At 40.4% G+C, this 26,589-nt stretch overlaps 2 protein-coding genes across 6 annotated transcripts; both read left to right on the top strand.

The window, feature by feature from the left end:
* The first annotated feature begins 109 nt into the window (after window positions 1-109).
* On the top strand, window positions 110-12,107 carry anxa13 (annexin A13). 4 transcript variants are annotated; one of them, XM_035415893.1, is made up of 13 exons: window positions 110-258; window positions 860-1,014; window positions 1,745-1,820; window positions 3,025-3,128; window positions 3,441-3,479; window positions 4,180-4,350; window positions 4,660-4,693; window positions 6,199-6,278; window positions 6,604-6,672; window positions 7,833-7,934; window positions 8,467-8,542; window positions 9,438-9,550; window positions 10,317-12,107. In XM_035415893.1, exons 2-13 carry the CDS (start codon window positions 1,000-1,002, stop codon window positions 10,434-10,436), a joined length of 999 nt encoding a protein of 332 aa, XP_035271784.1. In that variant the 5' UTR covers window positions 110-258; window positions 860-999; the 3' UTR covers window positions 10,437-12,107. The 4 variants fall into 4 exon arrangements, with proteins under 4 accessions (XP_035271784.1, XP_035271785.1, XP_035271786.1 ...); XM_035415894.1 differs by having other exon boundaries at window positions 3,025-3,119; XM_035415895.1 differs by lacking the exon at window positions 3,441-3,479.
* Window positions 12,108-12,825: 718 nt separating this feature from the next.
* On the top strand, window positions 12,826-21,992 carry LOC118224735 (coiled-coil domain-containing protein 106-like). Of its 2 annotated transcripts, none has more exons than XM_035412398.1 (5): window positions 12,826-12,944; window positions 13,895-14,128; window positions 15,363-15,566; window positions 15,962-16,171; window positions 17,456-21,992. In XM_035412398.1, the coding sequence occupies exons 2-5, from the start codon at window positions 13,918-13,920 to the stop codon at window positions 17,836-17,838; spliced, it is 1,008 nt and encodes a 335-aa protein (XP_035268289.1). In that variant the 5' UTR covers window positions 12,826-12,944; window positions 13,895-13,917; the 3' UTR covers window positions 17,839-21,992. The 2 variants fall into 2 exon arrangements, with proteins under 2 accessions (XP_035268289.1, XP_035268288.1); XM_035412397.1 differs by having other exon boundaries at window positions 12,842-13,095.
* Window positions 21,993-26,589: the final 4,597 nt, after the last annotated feature.

Consider the following 26,589-nt stretch of genomic DNA (forward strand, 5'->3'; position numbering starts at 1 on the left):
CCACTACAGGGTTATTCCCCTCCACAATTTCCTTGGAAGACGCATGAAAACTCTGTTCGCAATTTGTGAGGCAACTATGCAAGGGACTTTGAACAGTCACAGATTAACAGAGGCTATTGTGTGAGACAATGTTCAAAGCTGCAGAGGAGTTAGTCATGCTGAGTTGCATAAAAACGTGGCAGCAGCGACTGCAGAATTGAGACACGTAAACACATTTACTTCATCAAGCGAGGGGGCAGCTTGGGCAGCCGATAGCAGGTAATTATCAAAGTTGGAATTACAAATTGCGCACTGAAAAGCTGTGATTAGGATCTGGGCTGTCGGGAGTCAACTGCAGCCCATTTCGTATACGTGAAAGCAACCACCTACATTTCGCCTTTCATTTCCACGCCTAAAATTAAAGGACATTAACTCGCGCTGGATTTGGTCACTTGTGTTGATTTCTGCTGCTTCCCCCCCTATTGTAAATCCTATTTTTATTTTCTTATCATGCCCTACTAAACACTTAGGTGGAGTAAATCAGAATGGGATTTTGAGTCATTTTCAAGTCAGTGTTTACTTTTTTCTTCCTGAGAACATTCATAATTGTGTCGGTACCTAATCGAACAAAATCATTTCGACTGAACATGATATGACACAGCAAAAACTACACCCTTTCAAAATCCTGAGGGGCAGTAATCGTCCAGTGTGACTTTCTTGTATGCATGCACTCATTACCACCGTAGAACCACCTTCTGACCGTGACATTTCATGTAGTATTTTGCATTTCACCGATGCTTTGGAATAGGATATAGCACCTTCAAGTCTGTGGCTATTTCTAGCCTTTCAGTTAAGTAAATGGTTAAGTTTCTATCCGCAGAGCAGTCAATTCAACTAGCCCCCTGCAGTGACGTCAGCAGTGTGTGAGGCACTGTCCAGGGCCTTTTAGGGCTGAAGTGAGGAGCAACACGGACACCCAACAGCTCTGGAAAAATACCACAGACGAATAAACATCACAAAATGGGAAACGTTCAAGTGCGTATCGACATCCCTTTATTTTCTTTCTTCTTTTCGCGTACTAATTGTGTGATAAAAAGAAAGGATTGATGTTGCATCCAATTCTAAGAGCTAACTGCAAACACTGTAGCCAGTGTCCAAGGAAAGTACTAACCCACTCAGAAAATAATCACGAAGTAGAAAAGATCGCGAACTTTTATTTATCTTGTTGCTCTTATTTAGCAATTTGTAGACGAGTATGGTAAATTCATGGGATATCGTGCTAAATATCTAAAAATGCAGGCTAATTAAATTTAACACGCATCTGGCGCATATATTTTGCTACTCCATCTCCCCGTCCATTTAAACTGATGATTTGCACAGAGGATGCGATTCAATCTAGTACTGTCTTGATATACAATTTGTGATTATTGCGTGACGTTTTATTGGTGTATTGCTTTAAGTTCCAGCACAGTTACATGTAAATTCAGCGTCTGGGGGAGGTGGGAAGATACAGTCGCTCCTCTATGGAATTCGTCAGAACCCCGTTAGCTGAATGGCCAATGTAAACAACGTGTCTCCGACACCCCATCGGCCTGTGTAGCCATCCATCTTACGTTATCATTCAGCAACAGACTTTCTCCCCCACCCCGAATCATTACACTCCTTTTTCAGCACCCGGGTTTTTAAAATTGTGTTGCCGCGTGCATATGCTATAGTATATATTGGAATAAAAAAATAACGATGAGCTCTTTCACTTTTTCCACAGCCAACAATTGTGCCTTACCCAGACTTTGATGTGGTGGCGGACATTAAAGCAATCCGCAAAGCGTGTAAAGGGTGGGGTAAGTTGGATGTTCCGCGCACAGTATATACTGTGTATACACTGCCATGCTCAAACAAGAGATTTGGTCACATGATCAGTATGTTCTATGCGAAGAATAAAATAAAATAAAAATAAAAACTATTCTAACGTTTAAAATGTCACTTACTTAGTCTTCGTTCCCTTCGCTCCTTTAAATGTCAACAGTCACAATTTCACCACGGTCAGTTTACTACACAAAGATCCTATGCAATCCTATATATATATATATATATATGTATGTATATAATTTACATTTCACAATTGGGAGCAGGTAAATGTAGCCACGGTTAGTTGTTGTTTTAGTCATTTTGTTTTGGCAAACATGAAGATCTCAATATAATTTGTGCAGCAAACATGCAGAGCAGGAAGATTACTCTTCAAGAGAAAAAGGACATAGCTATTTTAATTTCAGCAAGCACAAAGCTATTTCAGCACTAAGCTATGTCAACCTGTACAGACAAATACCAAATAAAGGCTTATGTTAACTGAAGATGGCAAGGCATGTTTGAATCTGACCACATCAAGACATCAAGCGTTGGTTTAATGACAGGATGTCAGACAGCTGTGTAAATGTGACCTATTTTCTCTAATCAAGGGTGTAATTTATAGGTGGCATAGGAGGTTACCCTCCCCCAATATTATAAAGAGGCTAAATGCCCAAATAATATAGCATGATGATAAAACATTTGTTTTCATATAATATAATATTATAATGTTATGCAGTTTTGCTTTGCATAACATTACATAATATATAATATAATAAAGATGGGGATTTAATGTTGTGATTGAGATATACTGATCAGTGGTCTGAAGTATTTTCCCCTTAGAATTTGCCAGAAATTATCATTTCTCCAATGTTCTTTTAAAGAGGTTCTTCAGACACCCCTAGAAGGTTGCAGTTCTTGGGGTGTATGCAATTCAACCTGCCCAATATTCAAACTAAATGTATGCCCTTGTCTCTAATGCAGCCAATTATGGATGGTCATATTTCAGCTTTCTTCTGTGGTTCTATAACTAAAGGTATAATAACTGTTTTTGTCTTGAAATATTATCTTATAATTTAGAAAAATGAACATGTCAGTATCATAAATGACCTTCCTCTCTTCTCAGATGGTGTGGTTTCCCTGGCCATGTGGTTTACCCAGCTCATTAAGTAGGCTATATTCTTTTGTCTGTTTGTCCAGGGACCGATGAACAAGCCATTATCGACATTTTAGCAAATCGCTCAGCAGCCCAACGCTTGGAAATAAAACAAGCCTATTTCGAAAAGTACGATGATGTGAGTATGGTGCGTGTGTTTTTTGGTTCTGCGGTTTCATTGGTTGTACTAGCTTTTACAGTCAATACTTGCTTTTTTAAATCATATTATCACTCAGGACAGCACGATGGTGCAGTGGGTAGCTGAAACCTGACTGGAGCCATTCTATATGGAGTTTGTATGTTCTCCCCATGTCCATGTGGGTTTCCTCCGGGTACTCTAGTTTCTTCCCACAAACCACAGACATGCATGTTAGGTTAGGTTGGTGTGTGTGTGCCCTGACTTGTGCAGTGACATGTGACCTGTGTATTCCTGCCTCTCACCCAATGCATGCTGGGATAGGATCCAACATTGCCTGTGACCATGAACAAGAATAAGCAGGTAAGATAATGGATGGTTAGATATTGTCACTTATAATACCTGTAAAGCACTTTATGCACCAGTGAGACACTACAGCTGCTGGAGCCCCTTTTCGTATTATTATTATCCATCCATTATCCAACCCAGTTACCTAACAGTTCTACCCACTGCACCGATTATTATTATTATTATTATTATTATTATTAGGTAAATTCCATAAGTTGGGTCAGTTCTACCTGGTGACATCAGTGACTCTGTACTGCTTTGCCAAAACATCAGAATGTCCACTATTTTTGGGTGGATTTTTGTCTGCACTCAGTCAGAATGTAGGAAAAACACTGGTCAGTCCCTGAACTCTGTGTGTCGTTCTCCTTTTTATTCAAGTTACAGTCCCTGCTAGTGTTCTAACAAAGAACACTCTCAATGACTAAACTCATGAATATTTATGACCGTGGCGGGCCTGGAACACATTTGATTCATTGTGATCTGTTGGCTATTATCATGACTGTCCGCATGCTGACAGTGATTAGAATCAGATGATGAACAGCTGATGATTTTCCTGCTCATGAATACTCATTTGGCATCTACCCTCTGAACTTCATAGCTTTGAGAACACAGTGAAGGAACTGTCCAGAGTGACTTGGGAGAAAAATGTCTTGCTGAGTTGCCTTTGAAAGAAAGGTAGTTTTTTACAGCAGTGTTTATCTGTGTCCCACTGAAGGAGCTGGAGGAGGTTCTGAAGAAAGAGCTGTCAGGGAACTTTGAGAAAGCCATCATCGCCATGCTGGATGCTCCACATGTCTACGCTGTGAAGGAACTGAGAAAGGCCATGAAGGGGGCCGGCACTGACGAGGATGTGCTGGTGGAGATACTGTGCACAGCCAGCAACGCGGTTGGTCCTTCTGTCATTTATAGATGGAAAGGAACAGAAAAGGCATAAGTTAGAATGACCAACATGAAGCAGTTACTGTTGTAATCGACTGACAGAACATTTTGCTCTAGAATAAAAGAAGCACAATGACAGATGAAAATTATTCTAAAGCATAAGTACTGTAGGAATCCATAAAGATACATGTTTATTTGCTGCAGAGTATTTTGGAGGGAGAAATAGTAAACGTTCTTCTACAGATTGTATTTTAGGCATACATATCAAGCCCTGCAGGTTCAATTGTCAATGCTTTTTCTCATAACATTTTGACAGGAGATTCTGATGTATAAGGATACCTACTTCGAAGGTAAGTATCATTGAGCAAGTATTATTAACACTTGTTTATGCATTATTTTCAAGTCACTCCAGTTGTATCAATCCTTTTCCTCATAGCAAACCATTATTGTTATTTACATATAAACCTGTTAGATATAGGGAGAATACTACAATGGAAGCTTAAAATACCCAGGGTTTCTATGCGTTCGCTGGCTTCACAAAAAAGTGGCGGGTTCTGCAAATATGAGCCAATAGCAGTATAGCATGGATCGTACTCGAGCAACGCGTTTCTCACCTGAGGCTGCACCTCTCCCCACCCCTCCCTAGCCTATAGTTTAGCTCAATGTACCTAGTTAGGCTAATACGATTACGTTAGTTTTTATTTGGCAGGATTGTTTTTGTCTAATTAGGCAAATGTGATTCCAGTGCTAGTTTGTACTTGGTAGGATTGTTGTTTGCTGAACAGGTTACTCTACAGGGTTGGAGTCCTGATCTATGTGGTCACTTCTGGCACTACGATCTTTACTTCACTCTAGTGTGTTTCTTTTGCACCTCTGCACCTTGAACTAATGCACTTGTTGTACGTCGCTCTGGATAAGAGCGTCTGCTAAATGCCTGTAATGTAATGTAATGTAATGTAATGAGGAAAAAAGACTGATATGGGCAGATATAATGGATGATACGAAGAACATAAAACAATAATAATGTCAAAAAGTAACACTGTTGCCACCAGCAAAGCCAGGGGCAAAATTACTAATAGTGTAAATTTGTAAGTTAATATACCATATTTACCTGACCACTGCTAACAAATAAATCTACACTCAAAAGCGACAACTACTCCTTCCAGAGCTCCTAAACCTTACACTTGATACAGGATATTTAAAATATTGCCTGAAGCAATCACACAAAATGTTTTCTTCTTCATGAACTCAATAATTATGCTGATATACCCCAATTAAAAGTCAGTCAGCATTGTGATAGGGAAAATCTAGGGATAAAGCTTAAGTTAGCTTGCTAACCCCGTAATTTCGCTCCGTAGTTCACTCCTATGATATTGTATTTTCTTTGAATTATTATGTTTGGAAAATATCTGCTGCCTCTTGATTAGGCTTATCTGCTTCCATCTTGGAGTGTTACGTCACTTTGGAGAACTCAAGGGGAAATGCCCTTAGCCTGTCCCTGCCCAAGACCCTGTTCCTGTTGAACATCCTTTATTCTTTTCTTGGCGGACTAATTTATCTTTAAAGTGACAACTGTATTTCAGTTATTATCCGTGGAGCGACTGCATTTTGGTGCCTAATCTTGAAATAGTGGGGTGACCATGACAAGGAAACAATATGACTGTAAAGATTTAATGTGGTTGTACAGTGTGCAGTCTTCTCTTAATGTTGCTATTGAAGACAGCTGTACCAATAATTTTGTGCTTTTGTGTATGATTATGCATGATTATGTATGATTATGACTGGGACCATCTTTTGTACAGTATTTAGCGACTTTCTGCAGCCCTCTCTGTTTCGCTTTCATTTACACGCACAGTGCATGAGCGAGATCTGGAGGCGGACATCGAGGGGGACACCAGCGGCGATGTGAAGAACCTGCTGATGTCCCTCCTGCAGGTAAAAACATTTTCCGCTTTTGCAAGTAGCATCACCATCTCACACCTGTTCCCAAACGGCCATTTACTGACGGGTCCAACCACATATGTCTTAAAGTGCCTTCTCTTATACATTAAATTCAACAGGAAACCACAATAATCTCTCTGCTCTGTGGGCCAAAATTAAGTTCCCTATGAAAAGCAGACCCACCCAGTTTTGTTTTCTGGGCTTTTGTGTTATTGTGGATGACAGAAGGGGAGGCTTATTGGCAGGAGAGGCCACAGTGTTAGCCTCGACCGATTGGCAAAAGAGCAGATCACTTTACAGGAACTCTTTTCTCTGCCAGGGTGTGAGAGATGAGACCTACGATGTAGATGAAGCCCAGGCAGAACAAGATGCCGCCGCTTTGTTTGAGGTACAGTACCGCCATGCTCTTGGCTTTTCAATGTTTCCCTTTTCCCTGAAATTCTTAATTTTCTAAGTTCTCTTGTATATCCAAAGAATACAAAAGGTTACTTTGTCCTTCGTCAATGCTGAGCAGAAGCAGTTGTGCTGAAATGTTTCATTAGCTATCGAGATGTACTGTCTAGTCTGTAGTGCATCTGTGCACTACAGAAAAAAAACAACAAATTTGAATTCCCTTTACTATGTATTCTCATGCCCCTTTTAAGGTGATTAGTTATGGGAAGTTCATCAATGATGCGCTCTTTCCAGACAAATCATTTATGCTAAAGCTCAGAATAAATTTCCCTGCCTAGTTGGATTGAGTTGATTCGTTTTGTTCCACATCAGCCACCCAACAGCTTCCGCTGGCCAGTATAACTCACTGCCAATATGCCAGTGCAGCAGTATCTTGCCAACCACAGGTTAATCTTCCAATGTGATTATGCAACTTTTGATGTGCCTTAATCTGACCGTGTGTTGGTTTTTCCACCATCTGCTCCCATGTAGAGTACTGGTGGGGCTGCAGCTCTCAGTCAGACTTTCAGGAGAAAGCAGACATGGAAGATTGTCATATGACACTAACAATAACGCTAGTTAAAGTTGCCAAGTATTATATGTTTTCAGGGCTCATTTCATTTCTGTTGATTAACAGAAATGGGAAATTTGTGAAAGCATATTTATGAGGTTATGAGGTCTGTTTTGCTGGTGCATGCTGGACAAATTTTTACTTTTGTTTCATGTTTTTTAACTTCTATGGGTTAAACAAAAGTGACAGACAAATCACTACATGAAGTGAATCAAGTGGATGCATTCAGTAAATTAACAGCTGTAAAGCTCTTAATGGCAGCTGAAGTGTCTTGTAAGGCCAGCTAACTTGTTTTGTAATTATGTTGACTACTTTCCCTGTGACTCATTTTCAAATTACGATTTTCAACGATGCTTTGGATTGATGTTTTGAGGGGCAGTATATGTTGAGTCATAATTACACGGTAAACCACTATCCATTTTAAAATGGCCATGAGTGTACTTTAACTTGCGTCACAAACACGTATTGCAGACAATATTAGAGCACCTGTCTATTATCTGGATATGACTGTATTTTCATCTTGACCCATTCCTCCTCCTTTGTAGGCTGGGGAGGGCCGCTTTGGGACAGATGAATCCACCTTCACCTACATCCTGTCACGCAGAAACTATCTGCAGCTTCAGGCCACCTTCAAGATCTATGAGTCGGTACGTTCCCACGTCTCCGTCCCTGCCCCCTCAATGGAACAGGGCTCTGCCCCATGAACGCTTGTTCACGGCTGTCAGTGATGCTGTCCCTTATATGCCGCAGCATTGGAACAGCACCGTAATTATTCTAATGCTTTGGATTGTCATTGATTTTTTCAGTATTGGAGCAGGGAAGGGCTCTGTTTACTACATACATTCTTTGGGCAGTCAGCGGTGTGCGTAGTTATGCACAGCTTTATGTCCACTTCTGACACAGATTAAAACGTTCAGCTTTCATTTCTGGATTGTGTACTGTAAGTAACAATTTGTGTATCTCAGGTAAGCGTAAAACATGCGGCCTCGATTGCACGTGTCAGGCAGTAAGTTTTTCAGCAGTCCTTCATCACGGGCTCCAATGCGTGGCCTTACGGCTGACTTGTGTCGGCTCATCATGAGTTCCTGCAGACAGCAACGGGTTTGCGCTGTGGTCACAGATTGTGGCGTAACTGTGTGGGCACAACGGTATCATTCACCTCTCCTGTTTGTTCTGCAGCTCTCTGGAACTGAGATCTTGGATGCCATCGACAGTGAGACTTCTGGAACACTGAAAGACTGCTACAAAACTCTTGGTTGGTATAAATCTGCTCCAAGCACCTGCAATATTCCTGAGTCTGTATACTGTTCAAACAATATAAACCCAATGAATCCAACATGTCCTTCTAATTATTAATGTTGTGACAGTGATTTATATGGCCTTCATTGCTTCTGAACTGGTACTGAGGAAGGGTATTGACTTAGGGAAAAAAGCACAAACAATGAATGCCCATTTAAAGCATCTATCCTTCATTTTTCAGTTTTGGTGGCAATATCTGTGGTGACTGGTGGTTACAACAGTTCATTTTCACTCTTCAAATACCAGAGTTTCATTTGAAATGAAGCTATCACATCGACTAGATAATTTTCTTATAAAATAATCCGGCGGTAGCATATATTGGAGAAAGAAGACTGCCTAGAGACAACCAGCAATGTCTTTTGACATGGTAATATTGAGCAACATATTGAACCTAATTCTGAAAAGACTTTTAGGATTTTAGGCTCTTGTTGTTCTGTATTCGACACTGAAGTTTCTGTGCGTGTCATCACATTTGAAAAGGTACACAGTACATTTCAACAGTTTAAACATTTAAAAGTTCTGCTTATATTGTTGTTTTATGTCAATATGTACCACCCAGTTTTCATTCATCTACATTGCATTTGCCAAGTCTCTTTATGAAGACCAAGCAGGTCACTGTGTTTTTGTTTTTTTTTTGCTTTTAATTGCATTTAAATTGCGTAAATTGCTTGGGTACATGTGAGGGAGTATTTTTGTTTTTTCTTTTGCTAATTTTAATTTCTGCCCATCAAAATGGCCACGTCCTAGCAGTGGCCTGGCATGGATAGTGGACTGCCCTGCTGTGGAATGACTGGGATGTTCGGTCGGGTTTCAGAGGTGGGGCTCACAGTGTCTCTCCCTCATTTCCGCAGTGAGGTGTGCCAAGAGCCCGCAGCTCTTTTTTGCCCGACGGCTGAACGCTGCCATGAAGGGAGCGGGCACAGATGAGGACACCCTCATCCGCATCATCGTGTGTCGCTCTGAGGTACGGTAAACACGGCTGACAAAAATACATCTTTTACCTTGCACTTACAGTTGAGGCCAATACATACTCGGTTTTTCACAACTCTGCACATTTCATGTTGCCACACATTTCTTTTGGCAAGTCAGTTAGGGCATCTACTTCGTTCACATCAGTGGAAATTTTAAAAACAATCGATTAGAGACCGATTTATTTTAGCTTTAATTCACGGGCAAAAATTCTGGCAAAGTATTGTGAGAAGCTTGTGGAAGGCTACCCCTAATGTTTGATTCAAGTTAAGCAATTAAAAGGCAATGCCACCAAATACTAACAAAGTGTATGTAAACTTTTGACCCACTGAAAATCTGATATAGTACATGAAAGCTTAAGTTAACCAGTCTCTTAGCTATTATTTTGAAATGACCTAAAGTAGATGCCCCAATTGTAACTCCTCTTAGCTTAACATTTTTTGACTCAGTCAAACCATGGCTTGAATTAATTCAGTTAAGAATGGAATGCTCAATGCAGAGATTCTACCATGTCTGTGTTATACCACATAAAACAGAGGCTTGAGTCTCAAAAAAAGTATCTTTACTTATAATCATTTTACAGTTGAGATCATTGTGAAGGAAGCCTGTCCTTACTAAATGACATCAATGAATTGCCCATAATTGGCTTGACAAACATTACTAGGAAAGTCTAAGACAGCAACACACAAATGCAGCCCATTTTACAAGGTGTGAAGAAAAGCCAGAAAGTTCCAACTGGGTGTGCTGGTTTCCTCTGTCAGATTGATCTGGAGACCATCAAGGACATGTACCTGGAGAAGTATGACGAGTCCCTGAAGGACGCCCTGAGGTCTGAGTGCGGTGGTGACTTCAAGCGGCTGCTGTTGGAGATCCTTCACTGAGGGATGACTCACTGAGGGGGAAAAACACCCAGAGCGGATCGAGTTACTAACTCCACTCACAACCATTCCTACTGTATTCAGACACATAACTAGCCATGATCGCAGTGTGTTAAGCACAGCTGTCTGTCGTTCAATCTCACCCTTTTGTTACCAAAGTAGTTGCATTAGAAAATAGCGTCAGGAAAGGCATAAGCTGGAATGTTCCTAGCATTTCTATGTCAGCTTTTGAAATGACTTTTTTGGACTTGGTGTTTTATGTCTAACGATACTGTCTTTTACCCAGTATTTTTTCAAACAAAGTCTAAAAGATTTTAAGCAATTATTTCAACCTTTATATTTATTGTTAAGTAATGTACTGATAATTAGCTTATAATTCCAGTTGTGCTTGAAATTCCCCATTATTATTTCTTGTGAGCTACTGCCATTTCTTCCATTTCTCTGTGGTAGACATCAATGAGCCATTCTGTGTCCAGTTGGACACCTGTACTATGAAACCTCAAGTACAGGGGCATCAAACTCAGTTCCTTGAGGGTTTTTTTCAAGAAGCTACTCATTGTCTGTACAAATTCCCAGTACATAACTGATCAGTTTATTTATAGCCTCAAAAATGAAGTTAAAGTTGTGTAGAAACTGGGATTAATAATCAAGAGAAAATGAGAGAAGTGAAGGAAAAGCCTGCTTAATCATTGCTCTCAGGGAACTGAATTTGATGTGGTTTTGTGATTATGAATCGCGGGGTAGTGTTGTACTGAGGAACATTGTGAAGAACTTTGTTTGTGTTTCTGTCAATCTGATTGTTATGTTGTGCCAGTATCTACCAGCCCAGTGCACGGTCCACAGTGTTACCGCACCATTAACTGCGTGACAAAAAACTTGGGTTGTTTATGCAATTCTGTCTGTCTGCTGTAATGATACCACTGATGTGATGAACAATATGGGCATTTGTTTCGGAATGGATTCTTTTGACAATGAATACTGTATTAGTTGTGAGCTTACCCAGTCTGGAGAATGCCTCAGTTTCCCCCAACAATCAAAAACAACAACAACAACAACAAAAAAAGTCAGAAACAAAAAATGGACAACCAGCTGCCTTGCATCCCAATGTCACACATGGAAAAAAAAATATGGTTTGGTAAAAAGCTGAATACCTTTTCAGTTTTATTTTCAATTGAAGACTAATACATCCTAATATATAACACATAACTAATGTATATTGTAAGCATATTCACTTGTATTTAGTGAAGTATTAACTTTAGTATGTGTGAATATTATCTAAACATGGATGTATGAGGAGGCAGTACAGATCTAGTGTCCAGGAGACAAACTTTGTCCCAGAAGTTTTGAAGCTATAGGGAGTAATGGATTGCGTTATACTGCTGTCTGATCTTTGAGGGGTCTAAGTGATTTGATGGTGTCATCCTGGCAGCTGCATTTCTAATGTCTTTCTTAAATCGATTCATAATCAGTATTTTAATTGTCTGCTTCTTAACTGAAGGTTTTGTGAGATTTGTGAACATTTTTCGAAATGCATACTAATATGAATTCCATCCAGGGGATTAAATGTTATTAAAAAATTAGAAGTAATAATGAGGCAGTTATAGGAATACTTGAGTGAAAGGCACACTGCATATGTAATAATAATAAGAAGACAATAAAAATATAAGTCAAAAATGTGTGTGAGCCATTTTTCTCCAGATTGCTCAACTGCCTGTGCTACTCATACATGTACATGTCACTGTAAATGGCCTGAGGGTAAAGAAAGCATTTAAGTTAAACAACTGAATATAATGTATGCGAAGGTTACACATGTACACAAAACCATGCACTCTGTGGGGTTCATTTAAATCAAGCCTTATGTAAGCCCATGCTTACATAATAAAATCATACACTGGGTCAGATTAATTCTATAAACCCTTATTTGTAGCTGGGCTGTGCACTCGAAAAAGGATGTGTTAATATTCAACACAAAAGATAATATTCATCTTTTGTGTTACTACTTTTGTGTTACTTTCAGCACATTTTGTGTCAGTTACTACTTTTGTGTTGCGAGTACACAATTTATGTGTTACAAAGAGAGAATAAAAAAAATACAATGTTGAAAGCAACACAAAATGTGTTGTCCTTACCTAGACATGGACGTTTTTAAAAAATGACTCATTATGCGTTGTTTCTGACACACCTGTTTTGAGAGTGTTTTTTGTAGGTTAAACATGTATTTCCGTCCATTTTCAGGAATGCATTTTAGAAAGTCCGGCGAACTTGTGCAAGCTATTTGTATACGGACCAACAGGAGTCTTAGAAGAATGCAATCCAAAATGAAGTAAAATGGTTAATGCTGCTTTGCACTCGAAGTCCCGTGGTGCACTTGATGCACAACGCAGCGCCGAAGCAGAGCAGGAGGCTGTAGGTTTCGGAGCGCATTCCTTTTCCTGACTGGTTAGCGGTACTGCCTCGTCGCCTATCACCTCCTAAACCCCGGCCCCAATCACAAAGACGGCTGCTTTCGAGGTGTGCAGTTTCTCAAGAATAGGGGCGAGATGAAAAATAAAAGCGTTCTACAAATGTTTATATAAGAAATAACCCCTTTCCCTGGACAATATTTCCTAATTTGATTAGACGCGCTTGTAGGCTAATTGTCGGCTGAGTGGGAAGAACAGAGGTACGTATTTCTGATGTTACATTTGTGTTTTACTGATCCGCGGCTTGGTTTGGTAACATTTGAAATTCCATTTGACGAAAAAAAAAAATGCGATTATGTCGCGCAATCTCCATAATGCGTCAACTTGACTGAAAATAGAAACGTATAGATACTGGTATTCAAAATTTCTTTGGGGGTCTAAATGAATACCTGAACTAGTATGAATGTAGTAAGCTATCCATATGTGAAGAGGTAGACGTTAAAATACAATGAAAGTATGCCTGTACATTATGAGAAAGCATACGTTTGACTGATAAATATATTGTTGCCAAATGACTTATCATTGGTTTCATCATCTCCGTGGAGACCGGAGAGAGAGTGATGACCAAAAGTGCCTGAAGTGTGTCATAAAATCATCTGTGGCATGCAGGGCGCGACGGATGTTGCGTTGTTTCACAATTAGCATTGTGATGTTTGCTCTCTAAAGTAAAAAAAAGAAAAGAAAAAAATGAGTGTTTTCAAACTTTTTGGGATGAATCTCTTGTATTTATAGAATTCAGTATGGTATTCAGTTCTGCTACTGTTTTCACCTGCTACCATGGCCGACTTCCCTATGGTTGTCTGTCAACTAGGTAATGGAAATTTGGGGAATTTTCATTGAAATCATTGTGCTTAAAAAACATTATTTTCAATGTCACAGCTTATGTTATTGTCATTAGACAGATTCTATTCAACACAGCTGGCTAGCAGTCATGTATCGGCATCAGATGTTCTGCAGTCAGACTCAAGCAACTGGTGGCACCACCTCCTTGTTTTGCAGGTGAACAAAGGCCCTAGGAAGAGATGTCATCATCTCTCTGGTTGGAGGAACCCACACGATTCTGCCCCATTATTGAGATTGACTCCAGCTCTGACATGAGGAAGAAGGCGAGCGTGAGCTCGCAGTGCTGGCTGAAGCAGGAGAATGACCCGGAAGAAGTTAAGTGGGAAACCATGACCTCTGGGACAGCCAGTGATGTGGAGCAGGACAACACTCTGAGCAGCGCAGTGTCCAGTAAGCGCATAACAGCTTTTAGAAGAGTTCAAGGGCTGCAGGGGGATCTCTTCTTCCTCATAGGCTGTCAGAATTTCACTTAAAGTCATTGTTTGGACAGAGGACAGGAGCTCAAGTCACCTTGTATCCAAGGTGTACTTAGTGATTGTAAGATCATATTAAAACTCTGGCCCACATGGCCAGCCTCTTTGCTTGCACCTGAAGGAGTTAAGTAGTACACTATCTCCCTTCTATGGGTCTGATTTTCTGAGAAATAAATATAGTGGTATTTGATTTTTATATGGGACAATATGGAGGTTAACAAAGCTCTGAAGTCATCACAACCAAATGAATTTCCATGATATTATAATGGTTGAAAAATAATACTTTCAATATTATCTATGCTCTCTTTTCAAAGTTGTCTTTTCCTGTGTATTTCATGACTAATGTTAAAAATCTTTGAATGTCATGGCAAACCACATGGGGTGTAGGTTCCACTGATTTATGATTAGAAGCTGTCGTCGTTCCATAGGCGGTGCAGTATGCATTTTCCCAGACTCAGCTGCACCCCAGTGTGTGAGCAGTCTCTGTCACACGCTCTCTGCCTCCAACTGCATCACAGACCAGGCTGTCATCAGCACCACACATCTTAAATAAGATACCCGATGTGGCCAATAGGGGCTAAGTGGAAGGAGGCTTGTTTATTCATTGTTGCGAATCAGGGGAATCGGAATGGCCTTTGAACTGTCACCCCACCGTAAATGAATAGTTCTCCAATCGAAGGCTTGCACTTTTTGTTTTAATGTGCTATTATGAGGTAAAAGGCAATAATATAACCAACACCCGACCTGTACAGGGTGTATTCCTGCCTCTTGTCCAGTGCATTCAGAGATAGACTCCAGCACCCCCACAACCTTAAGCGGGTTTGAGAATGTATGAATGGATTGATATAACAAACACATAGCATAACAGACATATGATGGGATAGAATGACCCTACAATGCACAAGGTTTGCTAAAAGTATGAACATGCACAACACAGGTTTGCTAACAACATGAAAAAGCACAGCGCACCATAAATGCATTATAGCTGCACGCACGTCAGATCTGACAACAAATGTTAATTAAATCTAGGTGTCTATCGGAAGTGCTTGGTGTTGTTTCAGTGGTAGATATAGCACTCACAGAAATAACATGACAAATAATCAGCGGGGCTGAAAAGCATGTCCAAATGTGTATCCCCCCCCCCCCCCCAGCACTGTCCCCAGCCGAAGGGCTGCCCCCCAGGGTGATGCTGACCATCACCAAGCTGCAGTGCCTGCTGGAGAGCAAGCAGGAGCGCATCAGCTTCCTGGAACGACAGGTGGAGGACCTGCAGCAGGACCGCAAGTTCCTGCGCTCCCAGATCGAGAACCTCACCAGCCTCCGCTCGGCCGCCCCCACTGCCTCCACAGCCGAAGGTCTGCCGCTGGCCACCCCCGCCACAAACGCTCTCTTCCCTCCCGCCACATTCTGTTTCTGTGCTCTGGTGAGGCTTTCCATGTTTAGTAACCGCGGCATTTAAAGAACATGAGGTAATGAGGTAAATAACAGCCTGGACATGAATAATGATTTTTATGTGAACATTTCTTTGTAAATGTGTTCAGGAATAGAACTACGTAAGTTGTCCAACCTACAGGAAGAACCATAAATGCATCCCAGTAGTGATTCAAACTGTGATTCAGTGATTCAGACGGCCCTCAGTGTTGATTCAGTGTGGGGATTCCGACTGCCCTCACTGTTGACTCATTATGGGATTCATTCAGTTTTGTTTCATTGTGAGGATTCAGACTTCTCTCTCTGCTATCACGTGCAGATTCGAAACGAGGGAAGCTGCTGTATTCAGACTCCAAGCCCAGAAAGAGGTCAAAGGTGGAGTCGTCCTGCTCCTCCTTCAGCAGCGACAGTGGTTCGGAGGAGTCCGCCTGCACTCTGACCTCAGTGACCTCCAGCGATATGAAGCGAAAGAGACATCACAGGGAGCGGAGGAGAGGAAAGAAAGCAAAAGACTACAGCCGGAAGAGAGGTGATTCCCGTCCCATGTGTGTCATTTCATAAACAAGAGATAATTCAGTGAAGATTTTAGTTCACTTCTCACCTCATAGTTTGATAGCCAGTTCCAAACCAGCATTACGTTGATACATTGTTTTGTTTTTTCCCATTAGTCTGGATTGCTTTCACACAGGTCCACACTAAGCAAAGCAGGATTTCTATATGTTTGCAAATGTAATTTGTTCTTTGGTCAGGAATTGATCAGGTGCACAGATAAAACAAATCCATTCCTACCCCTACCACCTTATTGGTTGTTGCATTTATAGCTGTTATCCCCCTTTGATGTTCTTATTAAAGGTGAAGTTATGTGGGGGATGAATGTGAAAGACTGTCAAGATTCCGTCTGGCAAACATGTATGCAATTACACATACCAAAGCAGACACACTACCATTAGACACAGATATGAGTGGAGAAGGCTGTATGTGGTGCAACAATTATGACCTGTTGCTTACAGTCTGACAAATAAACAGATGAAAAATGTCTATGTAGGTAGTGCTACACTATTCCGTACAGATGAAGTAATAACATAACATTTTTCTAAAGTAGAATCTTCAGGCTGAACAAATGAAAATACAATAGGCTAACGACTTGTTTACATGTTTGCTATTACAAAGGAGACGAGAAAAGTAAATATTCTCCTGGGCTATCAATTGATATTTCTGCAAAGAGAAATTTGTGTTAGCTCATCAAACTGATGTTTTCAACCAAACACCGTATAGCATGTTTGGATCACTTCCTGCAATTGGGTCAAACTGTGTTCTCACTTCAATCAAACCGCTCCAGGGTTCACCTGGAAGCGGCCCCAAGACCCCCTCCCACAGGAGGTCTGAGATCGGTTGTTTGGTAGGCACCTGAGTTTTATTGCACGTGTTCTCACCTGCCCAAACGTACCAAACTAAAAGGCTAAACACTCAAGAGTTCAATTAAATGACATCACGCATGGCTTCTGCATATTGGCTAATTTTTGGTTGAATACATAATGATAAAGCAAATTTTGTGTGTGTGTATGTTATGAGCTACATGAGTTTAGATTCTATGGTTGGGATTTGGTGACGACTAGGTTATGGTTAGTTCTGCCGTAATATGTAAAACCATTGAAATGAAAAAGGGAGTATTTTCATTTTCACATCACTGTACATGCACACACCCACACGCTTACACACAGGCACATAGGCACGTAGACAGTGTTCAAATCCACACCAAGTTTGTATACTGTATTTAGGCCCTACCTCCTCACGCTGCCTTTCTGTCCTCCAGCCACTGGGGTGCAGTACGTCATCCACCGCTACAAACAGGTACTCTCCGCCTTCAACAAGAAGAAGAGCATGAGCGGGGCCTTCCGACACTATGGCATCGACCGCAACACCATCGCCAACACAGCCCCCATCGCTGAACTCTACCTGGCCGCCAAGGAGACCCTTCACCTGGTGGGCCTGTTCCACCCCCGGGAGGAGACATTGGTCAAGTATGCGCAGAAGTGCGCCGTGCTCATCGAGAGTGACGAGAGCCTGTCCAGGAAGATCGAGCGGATGAAGGCCACCGGGGAGCTCCTGCCAATCACGGCCAAGAAGTCTAAAAGCCACTCCCTGCTTGGTGGCCTGCAGGGGGACTCCTGCAGCAATATGGATAACGTAGGGTGACAAAATCTCACCTTGTGTTCCTGATTACCATCGCTCTGGAGACTTTCCTTTATTCTAGCTGAGAATGTTCAGCTGTTTCATATGTACATACAAAAATACACCTATGTATGAAACACTGTGAACTCCCAATGTAGCCTTGCCATTTATATACCATCAGTTAAAATGATTTAACAGAAAAAAGGTGAGTTTACCACCAGCAGTATTCATTATGTTGTGTGATTTTGATAATCAGATTTTTACACTACGCAATCTTCTGCAATCTGTGTCTCGTGGCTCTTCCTTTGTCTTTTTCAGTTAGCCTGATCTGAGCCACTAGTGTCCTGTGAGACACAAGCACTTCTCATTCCCTTGTGCCAGAAGTTATTTTGCTCCTTTGAGGGGTTCAAGCTGTTCATTTTTGAACAGAAATGTTCAGGATATAGTCCGTGCAGGGCAACACAGTGACTGTCCCTGTACCCTATCTCAGCGGATATCCCCATCAGAGACAGCACACTGGGAAATGATGTCAGCTCCCTGTGATATTGCAGTGGAGGCCAGAAATGATTAAGCTATTTTTGGCTAACCTTTAACAAAACAATGAACACTACTAAGAAAATAAGTGTATTTTTACCCAGTGTTAACAAGGTAAAGCATCTATGTTAGATCTTCTCTTAACTTCCAGAGAGTGGAAACATTACACAATTACACTTGTAGTGTTTCTTTTATAGATAAGTGAATAAATATGATCGTAATCATTTTTCTTTTTTACTTGCAGTTTTTAAAACAAAAATATGTCCTGAATTGGCATAATTAAACTTTTATTTGTCCAAATATGCTTGTCATTATTCAGGTACTTTTTCTTCCATGGTATAAAAGGATATTAATGCATTTGGAGGTCACAGTGTGTATGAGTATGAATGTGTATATTAGGGATGTGTTTTTTACTTAGATTTGCTGATTGGTCAGTGGGGCCAGTTCTTATTTGTTAACTGTCAAAAAATGACTTATGATTATTAACCTTGGGCCCCATGCCAAGTCAGTTAATGGTGTTTGAATAAGCTGTCTGCATCAAAGCAGACATTTCATCTAGACTAATGTGAACTAATGGGCTGTTAGCTGTGCTCATAAAGCATTCAAAATAATAATAACCAAGCATTATGTTAAACCATCATTTTTATTTCTTATTCAAAGAAGATGATCGGGTATATTTAAAAAAAATAATAATTTAATGTCCAGTTCCCACCGTAACTTGGAATGTCAAATTAGTTAGTTGCAACTCTTAAACATGGTGCCAGCCTGCTTCTTCACACACCACAGCACTCAGCTATGCTCATGCAGAGCTGAGTCAACTGAAGTTATGCCATGTGTGGCTTTGGCAAGCAGTCCCCGGGCGCCCAATCAACCAGCAGGGGTCGCTAGAGAGCGATGAAACACAGACCCTTAACTTATTGAACCCTCCCTTCCCTGGGTGATATAATGGCCAATTGGTCATTGCCACTACTGGCCACAATCAGCACTAGCACAGTCCAAGACCGTGGGCCTCATCCGGGTTCCATAACAGCGCCTTAACCGGATGCGCCGCCCAGCAGCCGCAATTGAGGTGTATGAGGCAATATTTAAATTGCCAGAACATCGATAAAAAGTCCCTTCATTGACTCTGGTCTTGTCACATGTTTTGGCCTGTAAGGAGTTTCAGTGCAGTTTGCTGATGCTCAGGCGGCCATGTAAAGTTGCTTTCGGCGGTGCCGCCATTGCTGGGCTACTCACTCTTGTAGGTGTTTCTTGTAGGTGCTTATTTTTGATGTGATTGAGATGATGATCTGGTGCTAATGCTACAATGTAGAAATGGTACTGTAGCTCTACATAACATTTCCTTTAAACAAAGGGATACACGATAATATCTGAGTGGTATCGGTATTAACTGAAAAAACGGCCAAACTAACATATTGGTGTCAGCCCAATGCTAAGATTATCGACATGATGGTCTATATGATGATGCAGCATGCAAGTGTATTTTGATATGTGGCTGATACTGTAAATTAAGTGAAAATGTCATGCTCACTAAGTAGCCCAATCATGGTCATCTGAATCAGTTTAAATTGATCATTTTTACCAGCTAAACACACAGGAAAAACTAGTCTCCGTAGCTTGCTACCCATACACTGCTTAGTAAAGTAAGTGACACCTTTTGCTCTCTGGGTGCAAGATTTTGTCAAACCATTCGGTTTTCACTTTTGAGTAGCTTACAGTGATATATGCATTGCATCACCACTTATGTTTTTGTCACATTGAATTCTTACAGATTAATGTCGCCATTTTTTCTTATTATTTTGCATATTTAGTTAAATGATACATACATACAAACATAATATCCATAGTTTATATTCACTGTTGAAAATTATTTTTATTCCATCATTGAATTACCTTTGCAATAAGTGTGCAATGTTCTCTGTAGAAGTACATTTTGCAACTAGTCAAAACTCTTTAATCCAGATGGCACTGGGTTAGTTCTTGAACTAGCAGAGAAAGTTGCATCCTTCTGATTTATTTATTTATTTATTTATTTATTTATTTATTTATTTATGTATGTATGTATGTATGTATGTATTGGTTGCAGACTGGTCCTTAAAGCATTGATTTGCCAAAAAGAAGGATGATTTCCAGCCTGGCTGGGGGTGGTAAAAAGAAAATAAATATTTAAAGTTTCACTACAGTGTTGTTATTCACCATAGGTAACATGACACTAGGGAAGGTTGTAAAACGTTGCAGTAAGCTTTTGTACAGGGATAGTACACGTTTTTTAGACCTACATAAAGGGTGAATACATGAGCTTTCCCTTTGGACCAAGGTGTGGAGGAACTAAAGTGGGTGGGCAATGGTTTGATTCCTAGTTTGTGGCTCAGTCTGTTGCTGAACTGACAAGCACCAATCTGAATGGGAACATATCAGCATTGTTTATTATGCATGGAAACATTACTGTATAGGGCATTATGTTACAATTCGGAAACTCAGTAATAAATACTGTCCGAAAACAATTTAGTTGCCGTGGAATATCCACTAGAGGGTGCTGCATTCATAACATGTGGATGCTGTTCGCATTTTTCTAAAGCAAATATGGGTTTTTATTTTTGTATTTACAAAATGGTGGACAAGTTTGAGATTTTCTAGAAACTGAGCTTATATTATATTTTTAGGTTGTGTCTTTTAAATAAATGTGTGTTATGTGTCAGTGTCATTTCATTTTGATTGCAGAACATGTTCAACCTTGGCTTAAAAGAGATACATGTGCTTTGTTTGTGGTTAGATCTCACGTGTATCTGCCAGTGCGGATATCATTTAAATGCTTTGAATTTGACTGCTTTATTTTACAGTGTGTCTGTTTGTAAAGATGTGCGTGAAGGTCTTAATTTTTGAAAGTTAAATTCTGGTTTATTTTAAATTCTCTGTTTAATATTTGGATATATTCATTTCAATTGCTCTGCAAGTTGGACAGTATATTTTAAAATGTGACAACTTTATATCCTACTTCCATGTAAATATCTTTAATCAGGTCATAGAGGTGTTAAGTATGATGTTGTGCAGTTTAAATATCTATAGGATTAATGTGATTTTTATGGACTCATGATGGCAGTAATGTAGTACTGCTGTCCATATATGTACTACCAATGTAATTGCCTTTTACAGCAGAAGGGACTGTTTTTCTCTAAGAGACCTATTTTTTCTCTTTTTATAATTTTAATACACTGCTGTTAAATTGCTCTGCCTAATACTGTTTGCTACAACATCCTGAGTACATGCAGAAAAGTATTTATGTGGATATTCTTTTTGTTTTCATTAAACACATATCTGACACATGAGTGGTTGATATAACCCTCAACCATTTTGTTGTCGAATTTTCTTGTTGTGATATTGAATTTGAAATGTGGCAAATCCCTGCCGAGAACATGGGTTATTTCTTACATTAATTGTGTTCAGAGGAAGTAATGAATTTGTCTGATGGTGGATGTCTTTTGACTGCGCTGTTAAATGTTTCAGAATGGGAAATCATGTTTCTGCTTCATGTGTACTTCATTTTATTTCTATGAAAACTGCCTTGTATGTTTTGCTAAAACAATTACGTATTTTATGTTTTCCCTTTTGTGTGTTTTAAATAAATAGACTGACAGAACTGATAATTTGTGGAAATATTCCTTGTTAATATCTATGTCTCTTTTCATGATTCTGTATTACTAGAAATAGTTATCTATACGATAAAGCACAGTAATTATGTATGTATTCACATTATGCATAATGCACACATATATATATATATATATATATATATATATATGTACAGAATATAATTTATATATACAGTTTAGTCTATTTGCACACACACACACACACACATATATATATATATATGTATATATATATATTATATAATGCGTGTGTGTGTGCAGTACATGCATTCATACACATTTATACACACATATCCATCTGTTTTCATTGGTTGTGCTGGTTTCATAATCCTAACAAATTCTGTTGGTTTAGATATACCCTGTATACTTTTTTGGAAAGGTATATCTCACCGGCAACACGACAGGCCTGCAATCCTGTCAGTGTTCAAATATTCTTTTTTACATGATTGGCAAGTTTGGTAGGGCATTAATCAAGGGAATAGCTTCTCTGCTGTTTGCTGGCACTCATTTCAGGAGATTTAAGTTTTCAAGTTAATCGTTGGTTAAAGAAGGACATGTGTGTTTGTGGCTCAGCATAAAAATGAAGACAATACTAATCCACAGAATGCCAGTCAAACAGTGCATTGCAACAATATAAACAAATAGCAGGACATCAGGGTAACGTTATGTGGCTTTCTGTACATCTACGATAGCCACAGGAATGAATCTTCTGGCAAAATATGCTTTCTTCCATGTCTAACAGTGATTCCTCTTACCAGATTTTTCAAAACAGTGTTGGAGTGGTTGGAGCTTGATTGAATGAACTGATGCATCGCCCGAGATGCTGAAGGCCTGTCGAGGGTCGTTTATGGATGGATCAATGTTCTCTCATCTGAGAACAATGGCTGAGATATCCTGCTGGGAGGATTCATGTGAGAGATCTCTAGTGTCATTTACAGTAGGTCGGAAAGGGAGAGTTAAAGACACTCCAGAGTTTTGTAAGGTTAGGCAAAGTACTCTTGTCACTTCAAATCGCCAATTGTCCCTTGAGACAATGCCAAAGGCACAAGGTGAGTACATTCCCCTTCTCAATGCCCCCTGGGAGAAAAGTCTCAGTTTCATTTAGCCTGAATGAAATACTGCAAATATTTTTAGACTGCCTTTCTCCGACCCTGACCAGAATTAGCAGCTTTCTGTCAATTGTTAAGAATAATGACTGTATTATTGTCTGTGTCTGTTACTGCTGTGTATCAAGTAAAGACCAGAGGTCCCATGTCTACTGGAATAGCCTGCTATTTCATGTCACTGTGTTCAAATAGAGCGACGCACTGCTAGCGCTTGAGCTTGTGGAATAGCTGCCGTGTAGTTCTTTTGTGCATGAGCTGTCACTTCCCCTCCTCCCTCCCTCTTGCTCTCAGGTCTGTATTAGATGTGATGGCTGGTGATGCACCCGGAGGAGGGCGAGGTGCTGGATTCGGGGAAATGTCACGATTCTGCCAGGTCGAGTGAGCGTGAGGACCCAGAAAGAGCCCTTTGGGGACAGGTGCATGCTGGGAAATGGGGGTGGGAGGGTCGCGGGGGCGGAGATGGGGGTGGGTTTATTCTGGAAGGCATCTCAATGACGGCGTCCCTCACATCCTCAGGCAGGAGGCAAAATAAATAAAATAAAAAGCCTCACAGTTTTCTCTCCTATTTAGACAAGTTTGTGATATGATACTGCTAGTTGACTGTTAACCTAAATTTTCCTGCCGTGGCCTTGACCATTCTGAAGCTACTTGAATAATCACACACATCAACATGTCAAGTGGTTCTTTTTCATTTTACCCTCTTCCAGAATTCTAAATATATTGCTATGTATATTATAACCCTGACCCAACTCCCCCCTAAAAAAATAAAAAGCCTTCCCTTCTGGACCTCTTTTCAAACACAGCTGTGTCATTGGTGATAATGACCATGGGCTGAGGGAGGGGTGGATAGGGATAGGGGCAGGGGCGGGTGCAGGGTGGGGGTGGCTGTGCGCCTGAAGCATTTCCCCCCTCCTTCAGCTCTGACTCACTGCGGGCCGACTGCAGCTGGGCCGTGTTGTTCAAGAGGGCGACGGCTCTGGAAAGAGGCCCCTTGTGCGGCAGGTGCTGCAGCCGCCGCAGCTCAAAACCCCCTGGTGCTGGCTCTCCGTGTCCCCCTTTTCCCGGAGCGTTCCGGCTCTGCCTGGCTGAGAAAGCGATTCTCTGGGCTGAATAGGAGACACCTGCAGCCGCCAGCCGGAAGCGACAGAGATAACAGCGCTAACCGCTATCATAGCCTGCCATGCAGAATCAAAAGGACAAGTCACATTAGAAACAAAAAGAAGGGCGACAATCATACGTACATTATCATAACTGATAAGGTTATAATTGTGAATAATAATAATAATAATAATAATAATAATAATAATAATAATAATTTATCTAAACATGAACAAAATTGAAAATGTCACATTGTGTGAGGCTAGTTTTGGTTTGAGATTTACAAGAACAAATCTGTCAAGGGAATTTATTCTAGAATTTGATGCAGAGCTCACAAATTTGGATTTACCACACAAATCTGTCAAGGGAATTTATTCTATAATTTTATGCAGAGCTCACAAATTTGGCTTTATCAATCCCCATAGCCACATACCATTTGTTGTTGAGATGTGCAGTATGTGCATTCAGCTGCACTGTGTAAGCAGCTCGTCGGGGCAAGTGCATATGCCAAAAAGGCACTATAGTTTGGGTGTTGAAAGAAGTGTACATTCTGCGGTGTCACGTAACATGCTTTTACAAATTTTATCACTTATGTGTTTAAGTTATACTAAATACTGTACATTGAAGCATTTCCCCAGAGTAGTCATAAATCCCTGCGTAATGAGGTGTATGAATATTTCACGATAGGTATCTCTGGTTCCGTTTTCTGGTTGACATTAAAGATGTTATTAATCGATACAGCCGCACTGGTGGTATTCATGCCCATGTGGAAGATGATTAATTAGCTGCGGTCAACTATGAGCTCAAAAGAGAGACCTTATTATTGTATTGATTCCCAGGTCTTTGAGACCCAGCCTCATCCTAATTAAACCTGCTAAAGATAAGTACTGGGAACAACCCAGACTGTAGAGTGCTATGGTTCTGAAGGGAATGACTGGGATACGCTGTCTGCTGTTTGCAGCTAATGAAAACTGAAATTTCCAAACGAGAAAGGAACAGGGCTAATTTATGCCATTTCCACCACCTCCCCCCATCACCCCTCCCCTTTTAATTATTATTTGAAATTGTAAGTTGGGTAGCTAGATTTTCTTAGCGAGATCATAGAAATGGAAATAATCGAAATTTCTTACTCGATGAAAATCAATTACGCGGCACTGTAGTACCGGGCGCTGTCGTAATACAATTCATATTGGCTTGAGAAACGAGTGAAATGCATTCCCACCTGACGTGTTTCAGCCAGTTCTCTCAAAGGCTCCCTGATCTCAGAGGGAACTGTTTCCTTTTAATTTCTTATTCTAGAAGATGACGGTGAGTTGCTCTGGATTTGCTTTTCTTAATGGAAGCTGTGTTGTTCTCTTCCCCCCTGAATGCAGATCTGCTGCCTCAAGTGCACACATTCAGGCACTGAAATTCAGGCGCCTGTGCCCTTGGCCTCGGTAATAAATCTCCATGAAATTAATTGACATGTTATTTCAACTCTATTATAACCAATAGATTTGAAATTATTCATTTTTCACGTGTCTGTGCCAAACCCGTTTTTTCAAGGAATGGCGTGACTTATGCAGTCTTTTGAACAGATTTCCGACAGATTTATTTATTTAGTTAATGTTATGTTTTCTAATGACATAAATTGTCCTTCCTTACTAATCTTACCTGAATGCCACTTCGAAATACCTCTTCATTTTGCAATAAGCAGCGCGTATGTAATATCAAACTTGTATGGTCGCACAGTTGGAAACACTGCCAAAATCATGGAGTCAGTTTCAGCAAAAACATAGCCCAGCAGACTAGACATTTCGTTGTTTTGTTTTCGGATATCAAGACCCATTTGAACTTCTGTGAAGCGCCGTAAACAATACAAAGAGAATATTTATACAGACAACCTCAGTCTTTCAATGAGCACACATGCGAACCACAGTGTCCTTTTAAAAGGATATATCTTAATTATTTTTTCAGTTTGATGGCTTCACAACACGCATACATGCGCGCACGCACACACGGCAGGTTACTCATTTGCTTTTGGTCATGACAGGTGTTATGTAGGACTGACAACCTGACAGCAGGGGGAGCCCTTGTACCCTTTCCAAGAAAGAGGGCACAGTGGTTCTCAGCGTGCAAAACCAATGTCTCTGCCTTCCATTTCCGATTATACCTTGTTGACTTTAGTACAGAAACATATACGTATGGAGCAGGATACAGTGACAACTGCTCAGGTAAAATATTTAGGTCTGACCGCACACACCCTCACATACACCTACTTGCCTACACACAAAATAGATGTAGCTCACCTGTAAGCTTTCATTCTCTCCATAATTTTGTGAAGTGGACGATTTCAACCTCAACTACAGTTTGCATGTGCAAATATGAATTTGGTGAGCAAATGAAAT

The sequence above is a fragment of the Anguilla anguilla genome, chromosome 4 (genome assembly GCF_013347855.1).
Source record: "Anguilla anguilla isolate fAngAng1 chromosome 4, fAngAng1.pri, whole genome shotgun sequence".
Lineage (NCBI taxonomy): Eukaryota > Metazoa > Chordata > Actinopteri > Anguilliformes > Anguillidae > Anguilla > Anguilla anguilla.

Excerpts from the sequence above, each read along its gene's own strand:
- anxa13 (XM_035415893.1), top strand. Across the intron at positions 4,351-4,659 it reads TGTGCACAGCCAGCAACGCG|GAGATTCTGATGTATAAGGA; the intron begins GTTGGTCCTTCT and ends ACATTTTGACAG. Across the intron at positions 9,551-10,316 it reads TCATCGTGTGTCGCTCTGAG|ATTGATCTGGAGACCATCAA; the intron begins GTACGGTAAACA and ends TTCCTCTGTCAG.
- LOC118224735 (XM_035412398.1), top strand. The coding sequence starts at position 13,918 with ATGTCATCATCTCTCTGGTTGGAGGAACCCACACGATTCTGCCCCATT. Across the intron at positions 15,567-15,961 it reads CACTGCCTCCACAGCCGAAG|ATTCGAAACGAGGGAAGCTG; the intron begins GTCTGCCGCTGG and ends TATCACGTGCAG. Across the intron at positions 16,172-17,455 it reads AGACTACAGCCGGAAGAGAG|CCACTGGGGTGCAGTACGTC; the intron begins GTGATTCCCGTC and ends TCTGTCCTCCAG.